At 55.4% G+C, this 16,674-nt stretch overlaps 1 protein-coding gene across 1 annotated transcript in view; it reads left to right on the top strand.

The window, feature by feature from the left end:
- Positions 1-16,674, top strand: part of QRICH2 (glutamine rich 2) — a 38,078-nt gene that overhangs the window by 19,957 nt on the left and 1,447 nt on the right. Inside the window, exons 5-20 of the mRNA XM_075993983.1 lie at positions 21-500; positions 2,871-4,124; positions 5,440-5,525; positions 5,987-6,084; positions 6,569-6,683; positions 9,748-10,005; positions 10,813-10,935; positions 11,033-11,107; positions 11,282-11,446; positions 11,579-11,700; positions 12,257-12,322; positions 12,519-12,620; positions 13,360-13,560; positions 14,325-14,472; positions 14,891-14,978; positions 15,783-15,905. Coding sequence (XP_075850098.1) covers positions 21-500; positions 2,871-4,124; positions 5,440-5,525; positions 5,987-6,084; positions 6,569-6,683; positions 9,748-10,005; positions 10,813-10,935; positions 11,033-11,107; positions 11,282-11,446; positions 11,579-11,700; positions 12,257-12,322; positions 12,519-12,620; positions 13,360-13,560; positions 14,325-14,472; positions 14,891-14,978; positions 15,783-15,905 — 3,504 coding nt within the window. The remainder of the gene's footprint in view (positions 1-20; positions 501-2,870; positions 4,125-5,439; positions 5,526-5,986; positions 6,085-6,568; positions 6,684-9,747; positions 10,006-10,812; positions 10,936-11,032; positions 11,108-11,281; positions 11,447-11,578; positions 11,701-12,256; positions 12,323-12,518; positions 12,621-13,359; positions 13,561-14,324; positions 14,473-14,890; positions 14,979-15,782; positions 15,906-16,674) is intronic.

Raw genomic sequence — 16,674 nt, 5'->3', positions numbered from 1 at the left:
CTTGGTACCTCTTGGTGCAGCTCAACCTGGCTTAGTAACTCCTGGTGCAGGTCAACCTGGCTTAGTAACTCCTGGTGCAGGTCAACCTGGCTTGTTACCTCCTGGTGCAGGTCAACCTGGCTTAGTAACTCCTGGTGCAGCTCAACCTGGCTTAGTAACTCCTGGTGCAGCTCAACCTGGCTTGTTACCTCCTGGTGCAGGTCAGCCTGGCTTGGTACCTCCTGGTGCAGCTCAACCTGGCTTAGTAACTCCTGGTGCAGCTCAACCTGGCTTAGTAATTCCTGGTGCAGCTCAACCTGGCTTGGTACCTCCTGGTGCAGGTCAGCCTGGCTTGGTACCTCCTGGTGCAGGTCAGCCTGGCTTGGTACCTCCTGGTGCAGGTCAGCCTGGCTTAGTAACTCCTGGTGCAGCTCAACCTGGCTTGATACCTCCTGGTGCAGCTCAACCTGGCTTGGTAACTCCTGGTGCAGGTCAGCCTGGCTTAGTACCTCCTGGTGCAGGTCAGCCTGGCCTGGGACCTCCTGGTGCAGCTCAGCCTGGCCTGGGACCTCCTGGTGCAGGTCAGCCTGGCCTGGGACCTCCTGGTGCAGGTCAGCCTGGCCTGGGACCTCCTGGTGCAGGTCAGCCTGGCCTGGCACCTCCTGGTGCAGGTCAGCCTGGCCTGGGACCTCCTGGTGCAGGTCAGCCTGGCCTGGGACCTCCTGGTGCAGGTCAGCCTGGCCTGGCACCTCCTGGTGCAGGTCAGCCTGGCCTGGCACCTCCTGGTGCAGGTCAGCCTGGCCTGGCACCTCCTGGTGCAGGTCAGCCTGGCCTGGCACCTCCTGGTGCAGGTCAGCCTGGCCTGGCACCTCCTGGTGTAGGTCAGCCTGGCCTGGTAACTCCTGGTGCAGGTCACCCTGGCCTGGTACCTCCTGGTGCAGTACAGCCTGGCCTGGTACCTCCTGGTGCAGGTCAGCCTGGCCTGGTACCTCCTGGTGCAGTACAGCCTGGCTTGGGACCTCCTGGTGCAGGTCAGCCTGGCTTGGTACCTCCTGGTGCAGTACAGCCTGGCTTGGTACCTCCTGGTGCAGTACAGCCTGGCTTGGTACCTCCTGGTGCAGTACAGCCTGGCCTGGTACCTCCTGGTGCAGTACAGCCTGGCCTGGTACCTCCTGGTGCAGGTCAGCCTGGCCTGGTACCTCCTGGTGCAGTACAGCCTGGCTTGGGACCTCCTGGTGCAGGTCAACCTGGCTTGGTAACTCCTGGTGTAATACAGCCTGGTTTGGTACCTCCTGGTGCAGGTCAGCCTGGCTTGGGACCTCCTGGTGCAGGTCAGCCTGGCTTGGTACCTCCTGGTGCAGGTCAGCCTGGCTTGGGACCTCCTGGTGCAGGTCAGCCTGGCTTGGTACCTCCTGGTGCAGGTCAGCCTGGCTTGGGACCTCCTGGTGCAGGTCAGCCTGGCTTGGGACCTCCTGGTGCAGGTCAGCCTGGCTTGGGACCTCCTGGTGCAGTACAGCCTGGCTTGGGACCTCCTGGTGCAGCTCAGCCTGGCTTGGGACCTCCTGGTGCAGCTCAGCCTAGTTTGGTACCTCCGGGTGCAGGTCAGCCTGGCTTAGTACCTCCTGGTGCAGGTCAGCCTGGCTTAGTAACTCCTGGTGCAGGTCAACCTGGCTTAGTGCCTCCTGGTGCAGCTCAACCTGGCTTAGTACCTCCTGGTGCAGGTCAACCTGGCTTGGTACCTCCTGGTGCAGCTCAACCTGGCTTTGTACCTCCTGGTGTAGGTCAGCCTGGTTTGGTACCTCCTGGTGCAGCTCAACCTGGCTTGGGACCTCCTAGTGTAGGTCAGCCTGGTTTGGTACCTCCTGGTGCAGCTCAACCTGGTTTGGTACCTCCTGGTGCAGCTCAACCTGGCTTAGTAACTCCTGGTGCAGCTCAACCTGGCTTAGTAACTCCTGGTGTAGGTCAGCCTGGTTTGGTACCTCCTCGTGCAGCTCAACCTGGCTTAGTAACTCCTGGTGCAGCTCAACCTGGCTTAGTAACTCCTGGTGCAGGTCAACCTGGTTTGGTACCTTCTCGTGCAGCTCAACCTGGCTTAGTAACTCCTGGTGCAGCTCAACCTGGCTTAGTAACTCCTGGTGCAGGTCAGCCTGGTTTGGTACCTCCTCGTGCAGCTCAACCTGGCTTGGTACCTCCTGGTGCAACTCAACTTGGCTTAGTACCTCTTGGTACAGGTCAGCCTGGCTTGGTACCTCATGGTGCAGGTCGACCTGGCTTGGTAATTCCTGGTGCAGGTCAACCTGGTTTGGTACCTCTTGGTGCAGGTCGACCTGGCTTGCTACCTCTTGGTGCAGTACAGCCTGGCTTGGTACCTCCTGGTGCAGGTCAGCCTGGCTTGGTACCTCCTGGTGCAGGTCAGCCTGGCTTGGTACCTCCTGGTGCAGCTCAACCTGGTTTGGGACCTCCTGGTGCAGGTCAACCTGGCTTACTACCTCCTGGTGAAGGTCAGCCTGACTTGGTACCTCCTGGTGCAGTACAGCCTGGGTTGGGACCTCCTGGTGCAGCTCAACCTGGCTTGCTACCTCCTGGTGCAGTACAGCCTGGCTTGGTACCTCCTGGTGCAGGTCAGCTTGGCTTGCTATCTCCTGGTGCAGTACAGCATGGCTTGGGACCTCCTGGTGCAGCTCAGCTTGGCTTGCTATCTCCTGGTGTCATACAGCATGGCTTGGGACCTCCTGGTGCAGCTCAGCTTGGCTTGCTATCTCCTGGTGTCATACAGCCTGGCTTTGTACCTCCTAGTGCAGTTCAACCTAGCTTGTTACTTCCTGGTGCAGTACAGCCTGGCTTGGTTCAACCTGGTGCATATCAACCTAGTTTGGGACAACCTGGTACAGATCAGCACAGTTTGGCCCAGCCTGGTGCATATCAGTATGAAGTTGTGCAACCTGGAATGGATCAGTCTGGTTTGGCACAACCTGGTGCAGATCAGCATGGTTTAGTCCAACCTGGAGTGGATCAGCATGGCTTGGCCCAACCTGGCGTGGATCAGCGTGGTTTGATACAACCTGGTGCATATCAGCGTGGTTTGGTCCAACCTGGAATGGGTCAGCCTGGTTTGGTTCAACCTGGTGCAGATCAGCATGATTTGGTCCAACCTGGAATGGATCAGAGTGGTTTGGTCCAACCTGGAATGGATCAGAGTGGTTTGGTCCAACCTGGAATGGATCAGAGTGGTTTGGTCCAACCTGGAATGGGTCAGTGGGGTTTGGTCCAACCTAGTGCATATCAGCGTGGTTTGGTCCAACCTGGAATGGGTCAGCGTGGTTTGGTGCAACCTGGTGCACATCCTTCTGGTTTGGTGCAACCTGGTGCACATCCTTCTGGTTTGGTACAACCTGGTGCAAGTCAGTATGGTTTAGTGCAACCTGGTGTAGATTCACGTGGTTTGGTACAGCCTGAAATGGATCAGCATGGTTTGAGACAACCTGGCGCAGATCAGCAAGGCTTGATCGCACCAGGCACAGAGCTTCGTGGCTTTCCAACACTCCATGAAGATTCTCAGAGTTCTCAGGCACCTCCTGGCAGAGAACAACATGACCAGGTGTCACCACTACTAGCCAGCGAAGGTTTGGCACCACCAGATACAGACCAAAGGGGTTTGGTACCACCAGAAACTTACCAGCAGGATTTGTTGCATCCTGGCATGGACCAGATTGGCTTCACACCATTAAGCATAGATTTGGGATTTGTACTCCCAGATCAACAACATTTGGTATCACCTGGCCCAGATCAGCCTGACCAGGTAGACAAAGGTGCAGATCAGCATGGCCAGGTACGTTTGGAGCCAATGGATGCCTCACGTCAACTTGGAGCTCCTGCTCGTACTGCCCCAGGCCAAGATGTCACCTTTTACAGGCGTCCAGACTCCCTCAACAAAGTCTCATCAGAAGGGAGTGAGGGCCACAGTGAACGACGTGAGTCCATAGATAAATTGGCTCCCAGTTTCCCCATAGCGATGGAAACATTTCGTCTGATGGGAGAGCTTATCGCCCTTTATGTGGAGCTGAAGGAGCATATGAAGGATCTGAAGGAGGAGCAAGCTGGCCAGACTGATCTGGAGAAGATCCAGTACCTGCTGGCGCTCATGGGTGAGTACTGCTTGCCCATGGAGGGGAGACCATTATCTTAGTTTTAAGTTGATTTCATCCTTTCCTCCCCTTGGCCTGAACTCAGGCTGCTGGACCTCTTCCAGAGCACCTGAACACAGCATTTTCTATTCTTTCTTTCTTTTCTTTTCTTTTCTTTTTTTTTTTTTTTTTTGAGACAGAGTCTCACTCTGTTGCCCAGGCTAGAGTGCTGTGGCATCAGCCTAGCTCACAGCAACCTCAAACTCCTGGTGCTCAGGTGATCCTCCTGCCTCAGCCTCCCGAGTAGCTGGGAGGGACTACAGGCATGCATCACCATGCCTGGCTAATTTTTTCTATATATTTTTAGTTGGCCAATTAATTTCTTTCTATTTTTAGTAGAGACGGGGTCTCACTCTTGCTCAGACTGGTTTCGAACTCTTGACCTTGAGCGATCCGCCCGCCTTGGCCTCCCAGAGTTGAAAACAGCATTTTCATCTGTAGTCATTTCAGGTTCTCTCGTAGCCTTCAGGGCCCAAATGACTAGGTAGGCAAAGGGTAGAACTAAACCGGTAGGATGGAAGGAGCCTCAAGAGAGGAATGAAGCAGGTTCTTACGGCTGTGTCAGCCTCTGGACAGCACCTGGGGTGAGGGATTGGGGTGAGCTGGGGTGAGCGTTGGGGTGAGGGAAAGTATTGGCAGGTGGCAGGGAGAGAGAACATTGAAGAATTAAGCTTAATATTTGCCCCTTCACAACTCTAGGCCCAGAGAATAATTAAGATTGTAGCTAGATACAGTGGCTCACACCAGTAATCCTAGCACTTTGGGAGGCTGACAGGGGAGGATCACTTGAGACCAGGAATTTGAGGCCAGCCAGAGAAAAGGTGAGACCCCATCTCTACAAAAAAGTAGAAAAATTAACTGGGTGTGGTGGCCACACATCTGTAGTCCCAGCTACTCAGGAGGCTGAGGCAGGAGGATAACTTGAGCCCAAGAGTTTGAGGTTGCTGCCAGCTGTGATCACGTCACTGCACTCCAGCTTTGGCGACACAGTGAGACCCTGTCTCACAAAAAAATAAAATTAAATAAATAAAAGATTTTAGAGGTGACTGGAAATGGCAAGTCAGTTGTCCCAAAGCCTTTTAGGATGTCAAGCATTAGGTGGATTTTTTATGGGCTAAGGACAGTTCTCTCTTCCTCTCTCCAACCCGTCTCCCCGGTCACCAGGAGAAGCAGGATAAAGTGACATGTCCTGTTGTTCTCTGGGGAGTCTTCATTGTTATGGGGCCTAGAAATGGAAATCTAACCTCTCAGATAACAAGGCCTCTATTTTCCACAGTCAAAAAGTCCTTACCGCCTGACCTGCAGGAACAGCTGAAGACATTAAAGACTTTGACCAGAGAAATTCGGCAGGAAAAAGCAAAAGTAAGAAAGGGAGGGTCGACCTACTTTGTCGTTTAATGCTAATAATAGCAGTTGCCATTGTATATTGACGGGTTATACAGTCCTTTCCCGTGCATTATTATGTGCTGGGTCTTGCCATCCTGTCAGGAAATGCACCTCAGATTATCATCGCGTTCATTTTTTGGATCTATAAAGTGATGCTCAAAGATGTTAGAATTCAGCTGAGCCAAACAAGACCTTTGCTCTTTTCACTACATGTGGCAGCCTTCAAGCCCAGTATGTGGGACTTTTGGGGGCCTGAGGTCATTGCAAAGGGCTGCTTGACCTTCAGTCACTCTCTCAATGACAGCTTTCTACATCCATGGACGGATGGTGGGTGTCTGCGAGGACCTTGGCTCTTGTCAGAGAGGGTGGGTTAGGATTAGGGAATAGGGGAAGTGGGAACTGGGGCCACCTGACACTCCCTTTTGTGGGGTTTGTAGCTGGACAGGTTGCAAAAGGTCGTGGAGGGCGAAGGAGAGCAAGAATTGGGGAAGGAGTTGAAAAGTAGCCAGCTGAGCTTGCAGCTGGGCGTCCTCAGGTAAAGTGCCCCGGCCAGGTGCAGCTGGTCTCCTGGCATCACATGCTCTCAGCCAAGGAGGTGACGGCGGCTGTTGGCTCACTCGTGCCCCTAAACTGACCACCATCTTTGACCTGGAGTGTCTGCGCCTCGGGTCGCCCATGTCCAGCTCAAGGGACTGGTAGACACTCCCCAGGTTCCCACTACAGCTCAGGACCAGGGCTTAGAAGGGCAAGGAGAAGCTCCATAGATTCTGTCCCCAGTTGGAGGCTGGAGGACACCACTTGCTAGAGCCCCTTGAGCTCTCTTTGTGCTGCCCAGTCCCACCACCCAGAAGCCTCCAGGCCATCATGCTGGCGGCTACCGCCAGGACAGGGCCCACGGGAGGGTGGCGCGAACCCCTCATCTGCATCCTCCCGTGTCCCCGACAGCCAGGGCTCTGCGCTGGTGAGCCGGGTCGCTGGGCTGGCCACGGAGCCAGGTGGTCTCTTGTCACGCACTGCAGAGTCACCGTGGCTGACATCGAGAAGGAGCTGTCCGAGCTGAGGGAGAGCCAGGAGCGGGGCAAGGCTGCCATGGAAAATTCGGTCTCCGAAGCCTCCCTTTACCTGCAGGAGCAGGTGAGGATTTCACTTATCCAGCTACCCTCTCAGGGTGGGCAGCAGACAGTGGGGCGGCCCTGCCCTCCCCCCGCAGTGCCCTCTGTGTGCGGAGGGATGGGGCCACTGTGTCTAGGATTCAGCCCCTTCCTGATCCGAAGCCGGCTCTGAAGCCGCTGGTGCGTTGGTGACTGCGACCCATGTGGCAAGGGAAAAGTGCCCCTCTGAGGTCCCATTAAATTGCTTCCCATTAAATTTTTGTTCTCTCTCTTTTTTTATTATATATTCATGTATCATAGAATTCACACTTTTAAAATAAACAAGGTAGTTTTAAGTATATTCACAAAGTTGTGCAACTATTACCACAATCTAATTCCAAAGCACTTCATCACCCCACAAAGAAATCCTGTCCCCCTTAGCAGTCTCTCCTCATCCCCCATCCCCTGACAACTACTCACCTGCCCTCTGTCTCTATGGATTTGCCTCTTCTGGATATTTCATATGAATGGAATCATACAACATGCCTCGTGCATCTGGCTTCTTTTTCTTAACATGATGTTTTCAAGGTTCATCCATGTTGTAGCATGTGTCAGTACTTTATTTTATGGCTGAATAACATTCCATGTTGTGGCTATACCATCATTTGTTTATTCATTCATCAGTGGAAGGATGTTGGGTTGTTTCTACCCTTTGACTATCATGAATAATGCTGCTATGAATATTCATGTACAAGTGTCCATGTGGATATGTTTTCATTTCTCTTGGGTATATGCCTATGAGTGGAATTGCTGGGTCATAGAACTGTTTAGCCATTTGAGGGACTGCCAGACTGCTTTTTTTTTTTTTTTTTTTTGAGACAGAGTCTCACTTTGTTGCCCAGGCTAGAGTGAGTGCCGTGGCGTCAGCCTAGCTCACAGCATCCTCAAACTCCTGGGCTCAAGCAATCCTCCTGCCTCAGCCTCCCGAGTAGCTGCGACTATAGGCATGCGCCACCATGCCCGGCTAATTTTTTCTATATATATTAGTTGGCCAATTAATTTCTTTCTATTTATAGTAGAGATGGGGTCTCGCTCTTGCTCAGGCTGGTTTCGAACTCCTGACCTCAAGCAATCCACCCACCTTGGCCTCCCAGAGTGCTAGGATTACAGGCGTGAGCCACTGCGCCCAGCCATGCCAGACTGCTTTCCAAAGTGGCTGCACCATTTTTCATTGCCACTGGCAACATATACGGTTTTCAATTCCTCCACATCCCCACCAACACTTGTTAATTTCCTTTTTATTTTAATTTTTTTTCCTTTTCTTTCTTTCTTTTTTTTTTTCTTTGGAGACAGGGTTTTACTCTGTTTCCTGGGGTAGAATACAATGGGGTATCATCACAGCTCACTGCAACCTTAAGTTGTTGGGCTCAAGCAATCCTCCTGCCTGGGCCTCCCAGGTACCTGGGACTACAGGCACGCACTAACACACCTGGCTAAGTTTTCTATTATTGTAGAGATAGGGTCTCACTCTTACTCAGGCTGGTCTTGAACTACTGGGCTCAAGGGATCCTCCCACTTTGGCTTCCCAAAGTGCTAGGATTACAGGCATGAGCCACTGATCCCGGCCAATTTCCTTTTAAGAAAAATTGTAGCCATCCTAGTGGGTGTGAAGTATCTTATTATATTGCATTTCCCTAATGACTAATGATGCTGAGCATCTTTTCATGTGTTTTTTTAGCCATTTATATACCTTCTTTAAAGATAAGATAGACAGGCCGGGCGCGGTGGCTCACGCCTGAAATCCTAGCACTCTGGGAGGCCGAGGCGGGCGGATTGCTCAAGGTCAGGAGTTCAAAACCAGCCTGAGCGAGACCCCGTCTCTACCATAAAAATAGAAAGAAATTAATTGGCCAACTAATATATATATATAAAAATCAGCCGGGCATGGTGGCTTGTGCCTGTAGTCCCAGCTACTCGGGAGGCTGAGGCAGGAGGATCGCTTGAGCCCAGGAGTTTGAGGTTGCTGTGAGCTAGGCTGACGCCACGGCACTCACTCTAGCCTAGGCAAGAAAGCGAGACTCTGTCTCAAAAAAAAAAAAAAAAAAAAAGATAAGATAGACAACTAATCAAAGCCTTTGTCCATTTTTAAATTGAGTTCTCTTTATTGTTGAGCTATAAAGAGTTCTTTATATATTCTGGACACTAGACTCTTACCTGATATATGACTTGCAAATATTTTCCCCTACTCTACGGGTTGTCATTTTTTTCTTGCTAGTGTTTGCCTTTACATCTTAAATGATGCTATCCTTGGTCATTTCCCAGTAAGGAGTGTCTGCTCCTAACTGCTCACAGATGGAGCAGTTGCGAAAAGCCACTATAGGCATGGGCAAGGGCATTCATGTTAGGAACCCCTTTGTGCTTTAAGCTGCTTTCTAGGCTCCTCCTGAGTTGCTGGGACAGTGGTGTGCACCACTTCATGACTCCAAGCCAGTTGTCCTGTTTGTGAAGCAGTGGAGAGTGGGCAAAGGTCACCTGTCAGTCCAAGCTCATGTCTGAGCTTAGCAACCCCAGAGTCTCTCGCTGCTCTCCCTGGAAGGGATTTGCACCACCCAGACCATGAGAGATACCTGTGGTAGTGTTAGCACTTGTCACATTCTTTTATCACTAGTTATTTACATGCTACGTGGGACGGAGCAGGTGCAAGCCCACCCTTCCTAGCCTCTGTGCCCAGGGCAAGGACTGTGTGTCATCAAGGTTCTCTGAGTATTTATGGGTTGACTAACGGGCAGCAACACTATAGGATTTAGCTAGAGGAGAGAGGTTCTCACTCTGGACCAAGGGGCTGGCTAGAGAAAGGTCCAGAGACCTCCCTCTTGCAAGAGCTTTGTTTGGCATTAATGCTGCACACCCTGAAAACCCCACTCACTACATAACAGATAAGAGTGCCTGCTATGGGCCACGTGCCCTGTGCAGCACAGGATGCCGTGCCTGCCCCTGACCACAGCAGGGGAGCGGCAGAAAGTACCCCACTACTAGTGCAAAGTGTGGCCAGAATGTTGCTGCGGCTCACCTCACTGCCCTGCCCCCAATGTCTCTCCTCCACCCAGTTGGACAAGCTCAGGACAATCATGGAGAACATGATGGCCTCCTCCTCCACGCTGCTGTCCATGAGCATGACCACCCCACACAAGACCCTGACGACCGTGGCTCCTGGCCAGATCCACCCTGAAGCCACCTGTCCAGCCTGCAGCCTGGATGTGAGCCACCAGGTCAGCATGCTGGTGCAGCGCTATGAGCACCTCCAGGACATGGTCAACAACCTGGCTGCCTCCCGGCCCTCCAGGAAAGCCAAGCTCCAGAGCCAGGTGAGCCTCCACCCACCTCCCTCCTGGTGCAGCTGGGCACGGCCCCGCTGGGAAGAGCTGCAGCCCTGGAGGCCTGCAGACGGAGTGGCCGACTCGGCCCCCCAGGAGCGGATGTTTGGGCTTGAGGGTTAATTTTCTATGGTGGAGCCCTTTAGTCAGATCCATGAAAGTCCCTGCTCCTTCCCCAGGATCACAGCAAGAGCGGCAGCAGATCTAGTTCTGGGGACAGGAGATTATGGGGTGGGATAGCACAGGCTGACCAAGGGTGGAGCAGTGCCATTCACATGCCATGGGGACACAGGCACAGCTGTAGGAGACAGCTTGCATATCAGTCTCCCCACCCCTTCCCATTCCCTCCAAAGGGCAGGCTTACTGGGGGGCTGCAGACAGCCACAAGTCCATGAGTCCTTCCTCTTGGACTGAAGAATTCAGATTTGACCCAGGGGAGGCGAGGAGACTAAAGCCCACAGCCCAGCTCTCAGGGGCCATGGGCAGCATCACTCCTGAGTCTCTGGCACTCCACTGATTGCCTGCACGGCAGGCCAGGCTCCCCTGAGGCTAGTCCAGGGGATGTGGGTGACTGGTGCTCCTGTCCCACTGTAGTGGACACACAGAAAGGGCAGAGCGCCTTCTCCACCATTCGTGGGAAACGATGAAGGCAACCGAGGAAAGCCAGGATGGGGTCTGAAGTTAGCTTCTCTGCTGGGCAATGATTTAAGGCCACCTTATCAGGGGGTGGCAATACTGTGGTGGGGGCAGGGGTCACCCCAGCAGCTTCAGAGGTCCTTCCTGTCCCTCCTGCTGCAGGACGAAGAGCTGCTGGGCCACGTGCAGAGCGCCATCTTGCAGGTGCAGGGCGACTGCGAGAAGCTCAACATCACGACCGGCAACCTCATCGAGGACCATCGGCAGAAGCAGAAGGACATTGACGTGAGCGGCCAGCGGGGCAGCAGGAGCGGGTGGGGGCTCGACTCTGCCCCCTGCCCTTCAGCTCCTGGCTCTTCATCTCTGCCCGCTTGGCCCCCAGGTGCTGTACCAGGGTCTGGAGAAGCTTGAAAAGGAAAAGGCCAACAGGGAGAACCTGGAGATGGAGATCGACGTGGTAAGTGCCAGGCCCTGGAGCTGCTCTGTCCCAGGGAGGTCTCACTGGCCATTCTTTGAGAGGCCAGGAGTGGAGGGGGCAAGAGGATCGTGGGCTCTTGGAAAGCCCCAGGGGAACGGGGCCCCTCCATGGCTCTCTCCCAGGTTGGGGGCTGCCTCCTCTCTCTCCGGACAGAAAGCTGACAAGAGTGCCCTGGCCTCCAAAGTGAGCCGCATCCAGTTTGATGCCACCACGGAGCAGCTGAACCACATGATGCAGGAGCTGGTGGCCAAGATGAGTGGGCAGGAGCAGGACTGGCAGAAGATGCTAGACAAGCTCCTCGCGGAGATGGACAACAAGGTGTGGGGCAGGCACAGGCTGGGGGCTCTCCATCGCCATAATCCTGCCCCTGGCCCAGGACACCACCACCCTGTCTAGGGCCAGACCCCCACCTGTTGCCTTAGAGCTCACCTGTCGCCCTGGACCCCGCAGCTGGACCGCCTGGAGCTGGACCCACTGAAGCAGACGCTGGAGGACCGGTGGAAGTCGCTGCGACAGCAGCTCAAGGAGCGCTCTCCGCTCTACCAGGCTGACGAGGCAGCCGCCATGCGGAGGTAAGGCCCGGCAGCGGCAGCAAGGGAGCTGGCACATTGTGCCGGTGCAGGAAGGTGCCAGGCTGCAGTCCCAAGCAAGCAGCTCCCACCACACACAGCCGGGCCTGCCCAGGACCATCCCGTGGTGCAGGGACAGGATTTTGGAGCTCGACTCTTATAGCTCAGGCCCTTTCATCGCACAGGAGAAAGGGAGTGCAGGCAGCATGAGGCTCTCTGGCCTTGGGTGTCCTATGCCTTTGGGTCAGGGAGGGGGGTCCTCAGTCCCCTGAGCTAAGACAGCTTCTGGGAGTCCAGCCCCGGCAGGCTTGAATCCCAAGAGTCCCATTCTTGGCCACCAGAGGGCCCCCAAGGCTCACACAGGGCACCCTCGTGGGCCTTGGATGAGGACAGGCAGATGTGGGACATGAGCTTGGGAGCAGGTGGGTTCTGGGAGCAGGGCGGGGATCTGCCACCCTGAAGGGCTGAGTGCCCAGCCTGCCTTGCCTGTGGAGGGCCAAGCCCTTCTGGGGACCCTCTGGGCAGGGTGCTCACCCTCCATGTGCACCCCTCCCAACAGGCAGCTCCTGGCACATTTCCACTGCCTCTCCTGCGACCGCCCCTTGGAGACACCTCTGACCGGACAGTGAGTGCCCACGCCCACCCACCCGGCAGGGCTGTTCCTCCCCTGCTCCCCGCCACCCTTCCTTTCCTTCTCAGTCCTGCACAAGGGCCCAGCCTGGGTGGTCCGGAAAGTTCTGGAGGCAGGTAGAAGGGGAGGAGTAGATGGTAGGTGGACTTGGGTGATGGGATTCCTCACACTCTGACCCACCCCTTTCCAGAATCATGCCCCTGACACCTGTGGGTCCAGGCCTGCCGGGACACCGATCCATGCGCCCCTACACGGTGTTTGAGCTGGAGCAGGTCCGGCAGCAGAGCCGCAAGTATGGGCAGCAGGGTCCCGGGACGGTGCCTTGGAACGGGAAGCTGGGGCACAGACGGCTGAGTGCAACAGAAAGCAGCTCTGGGGGACTGTGCAGAGGGCCTCCTCCTTGGGGCTGGGACAGCGGGGGCCACTAAACTGATTTCTGAACTAGCTCCCTGATTTTCTCCCGATGAGCGTTGGAGAAAGACCTGTTGGGAGTTATGGTGGGACGTTAACAAGGGTAGCAGCTGAGAGCTCCTCTGCTTCCCACCACCTCCCCATCCTTCAGCTGACTCAGCAGCCTGGGGGGGGAGGGGATGGAGGGGGAGGGGATGGAGAGGGGCCAGCATTGCTCAGCCTGAGGGTTACTGGGGGTGGGGCGTTGCACAGGCCATCCTCACCCCCTAAGGATGGGGTTCATGGGAAAGAGGACTTCAAACCTTCAAACTGCTCTTGGAGCCCTAGGGGTTCCAGGTATGCAGGGCCAGGTGCTGGGGACTGGACAGGAGAGGCCAGTGGCCGATGTTGGCTCTTCCACCCCAGTGGTCAGAGGCTTTGCCCACTTGGCTCTCTGTACTTTTCCACTGGAGGAAAACCTCTGGCATTTCACGGGACTCAGGGCTGGCTTGGCTCACACAGGACCCTGCACAAAAAGGGGCCTGAGGCCAAAGGAAGTGGCTTGCACAAGGGCGAGGCACAGAGCGGCTCCGAGGTCCTGTCTGATCCTGGGCTGATCCTGCCTCCCTGCTGCTCTGTAGCTTGAAGCTGGGCAGTTCCTTCCCTCGGGGCGACCTGACGCAGATGGAGCGGAGCGTGGGGCGCCTGCGCACCATGCACTCTAAGATGCTGATGGACATCGAGAAGGTGCAGATCCACTTCGGGGGCTCCGTCAAGGCCAGCAGCCAGATGATCCGCGAGCTGCTGCAGGCCCAGTGCCTCAGCTCTCCTTGCTACAAACGGTGAGGGCCCAGGCGGCCAGGGTCTGAGGGGCGCAGACTGTGCCGACTGTGTGTGGCTTCTGCCCAGCCATGGCCACGTGGACAAACGCCTCATCTTGCTGCTGGCAAAAGCCCCAGGGAGAAAAGGAAGCACGTGGGAGAGTGTGTTTGTGTGTGTGTCAGTGTGTATGTGTGAGCATAAGTATGTTATGTATGTGCGTGTGAGCATGAGTGTATGTGTTGTGTCGGTGTGTGTGAGCATATGAGTGTGTGAGTATGTGTTGAGTGTCAGTGTATGTGTGAACGTGTGTGTTGTCAGTGTATGTGTTTGTGTATGTGCAAGTGTGTGTGTCAGTCTGAGCATGTGTATGAGTGTGACCATATGAGTGTGTGTGTGTATGTATGTGCATGAGTGTAAGTATTTGAGTGTGTGAGCATATGAGCGTGTGTTGGTGTGAATATGTGTGAGTGTATATGTGTGTTAGTGTGTGAACATGAGTGTATGAGAGCATATTTGTGTATATGCACATATGAGTGTGTGCGTGTGTTTGCGTGCGTACGAGCATGTGATTGAGAGTGTGTGAATACGTGTGGTCTTCAGGGTGGTCCAGCCTCGAGGTTGGACCTCACCCACCCCGCTGTCCCGGGACCCCCTGCTCTGTGCTGACTCGTGCAAACCCTGCAGAGAGCTGCCCACTTCCCTCTGGTCCGCCCCACCATGGATAGGTCCCAGGTCACGTCCCTGGTGGCCTGCTCCTGATGATTCCACCCTGTCTTCATCACAGGGTGTCAGATACGGCCGACTACACCTACTCCACCGTGCCCCGGCGCTGCGGGGGCAGCCATACACTCACCTACCCGTACCGCCGCAGCCGCCTGCAGCACCTGTCCCAGGGCCTGTGTCCCACTGATGAGATCCAGATCGCCATGAAGGTAGGGCCCTGCTGGGGGCCACCAGACAGGAAGGCCCTGACACGGCTCAGATTCCCAAGTCATGCCGGAAACACCACCAGAAGTTGCCTCATCCAGCCCTCTGCCTTGAGGCAGTTTCTAATTCAGACCCAGTTAAAGCTGCAGGTTCTCATCCTGTGTGGGGAAGAATCCATCCTGGCTACTCCCGACCCAGCACTACTACCTCCCGCCACTGGCCCTCAGAATGATGCCGTCTCCACCTCCCTTCCCTTTGTCTCTCTGCCCTCGTGCTGCCTGAGTCCCCCAGGAGGGTTCTGAGCACTATTTGGTGCCCGAAGTCAGGAGATAGCAGCACCCTGCGCCCAGCCTTGGTGGAGGCAGGGCCAAACGGGAGGCTCCGCGTGCCCCAGTGCTAACAGATGCATGTCCGCCTCTGCAGCACGACGAGGTGGATATCTTGGGCCTGGACGGACATATTTACAAGGGACGGATGGATACAAGGCTGCCAGGCATTCTGACCAAAGACAGTGAGTGTCCAGGTGGCCCAAGGGCCCCTCAGTCTCCTTGCTTGGGTCCCACAGGGACACTCATCTCTTGGTAGGCCAGGCACTTCTTTGGGCTGCCAACCCCTGAGTGCCTTCCTCCTCTACTTCCCTGACTCCAAACATTCAGATCGCTCCCAAAGCCACCAGGTGAATGTCTGCAGGTGGAAGACAACTGTCCAGCCACAGCCAATGGCCAGGATGTGGTGGCCCTGTCTTTTCTTGCCAGCCCCCACCCTCGGGCAGCACCACTGGGCTTTCCTGCCGATGCCCCTGCCCACGGCACATCCCAGCCACGTCCCACCCGCACCTTCTTTAAGACTCAGTGCAATGCCCTCACCTGAGCCCCCTGCCACTTAGTGATCTCCCGTCCTCTGAATGCCCACTTCCAGTTGACCTCCCCCAAAGTGTGCTGTTTCTCACTTCCCACAGTGCGTTACAGCCACGAATGCTCCTTTGTAGTCACCTCCCCTCCTGAACTGGAAACCCCGGGTCAGAACTCACACCTGGCACAGAGACCACATGAGTGACTGGATGGATGGATGGATGGATGGATGGATGGATGGATGGATGGACAGACGGACGGCTGGATGGGTGGGTGGGCGGGGACATGTGAATGAATGATGCATTGCTTCTAAGGACCATAGCCACACATCCAGACAAAAAGGGACTCCCTACAGCTGAGGCTGCCTGTGCCCAGCCCTGCAGCCCTCTCCCCACCCTATGTGTTCCCATAGAGCTCTGACTTGGTGTCTCAGAACTGACCCTTTCCTCCACTGCCCCCATCAGCCGCAGGGATGTCAAAGCCCAAGTCCAAGCAGTCCCGGTCCCACAGGCAGCAGTCCCTCATCGACAGCAGCCAGCTGCCCTCTCGGCCTCAGAGTGCTCAGATGTTGGCCGCCAACAACCCAGGTAGCTTCCTTTCTGGATGGAGTGTTCTTCCAGGTGGCCTTGGCTCTGCCCCAGGCCTCTCCTCCTTGCCCCGCTGGTCCCCTTTCCTGCCCGTGCTGGTTTATACCTTTGTTTCCCTGCAGAGAGGAAGGGCCTGTGAGCTGAAGGATGGGATGGGAGGAGGAAGAGAGAAAAGCCCTAGTGACTGAGTGCTTGACATGCACCGGGTCTGTGGGATAGATACAGTTGCTGCCCTATTTCACAGAACAGGAACAGGGTCTGCCACCCACGGCTCTGGCTCCAAGGTCACATCTTTCCCCTGCTCACATGTGCTGAGTCTCCTGGAGTTAGTGCTCCCAGGCTCTGCATGGTGGCTGGTGGGTATGGGGCCATGACCAGGTCTGGAAGGTCCCTAGGGTCCTTGATCCCCACCTCACACCCACCCCCTTCAGGCATGAGCTAAGTCATGCCTGAAGGGGAGGGAGCTAAGGGCCCCAGGGCTCCGCCACACAAGGGCCTGGGGTTCTTGCTAGGAGCCACTGTCCTGGAGTCAGAGGCTGGATTGCTACTAAGTGACTTTGAGCAAGTCTCTCCCTCTCTAGACCTCAGTTTCCTCATCTGTCATCAAGGGGTTGCTGGGTTAGTGCTTCTTAGGGTGAGGGCCCTTCCGTGAGGATCTAATAAAAGTTGCCAGCCATCCTCCTCTAAAACAGTTATGCACCCAATTCGCAAATGCTTGCAGGAGGTTCAGGGGTCCCCTGGAGCCCCCACAACAACCCCAGCCCCAACA

This window comes from Microcebus murinus, chromosome 18 (assembly GCF_040939455.1).
Source record: "Microcebus murinus isolate Inina chromosome 18, M.murinus_Inina_mat1.0, whole genome shotgun sequence".
In the NCBI taxonomy this organism is placed as follows: Eukaryota; Metazoa; Chordata; class Mammalia; order Primates; family Cheirogaleidae; genus Microcebus; species Microcebus murinus.
This window is presented reverse-complemented; position numbering and strand designations above follow the sequence as displayed.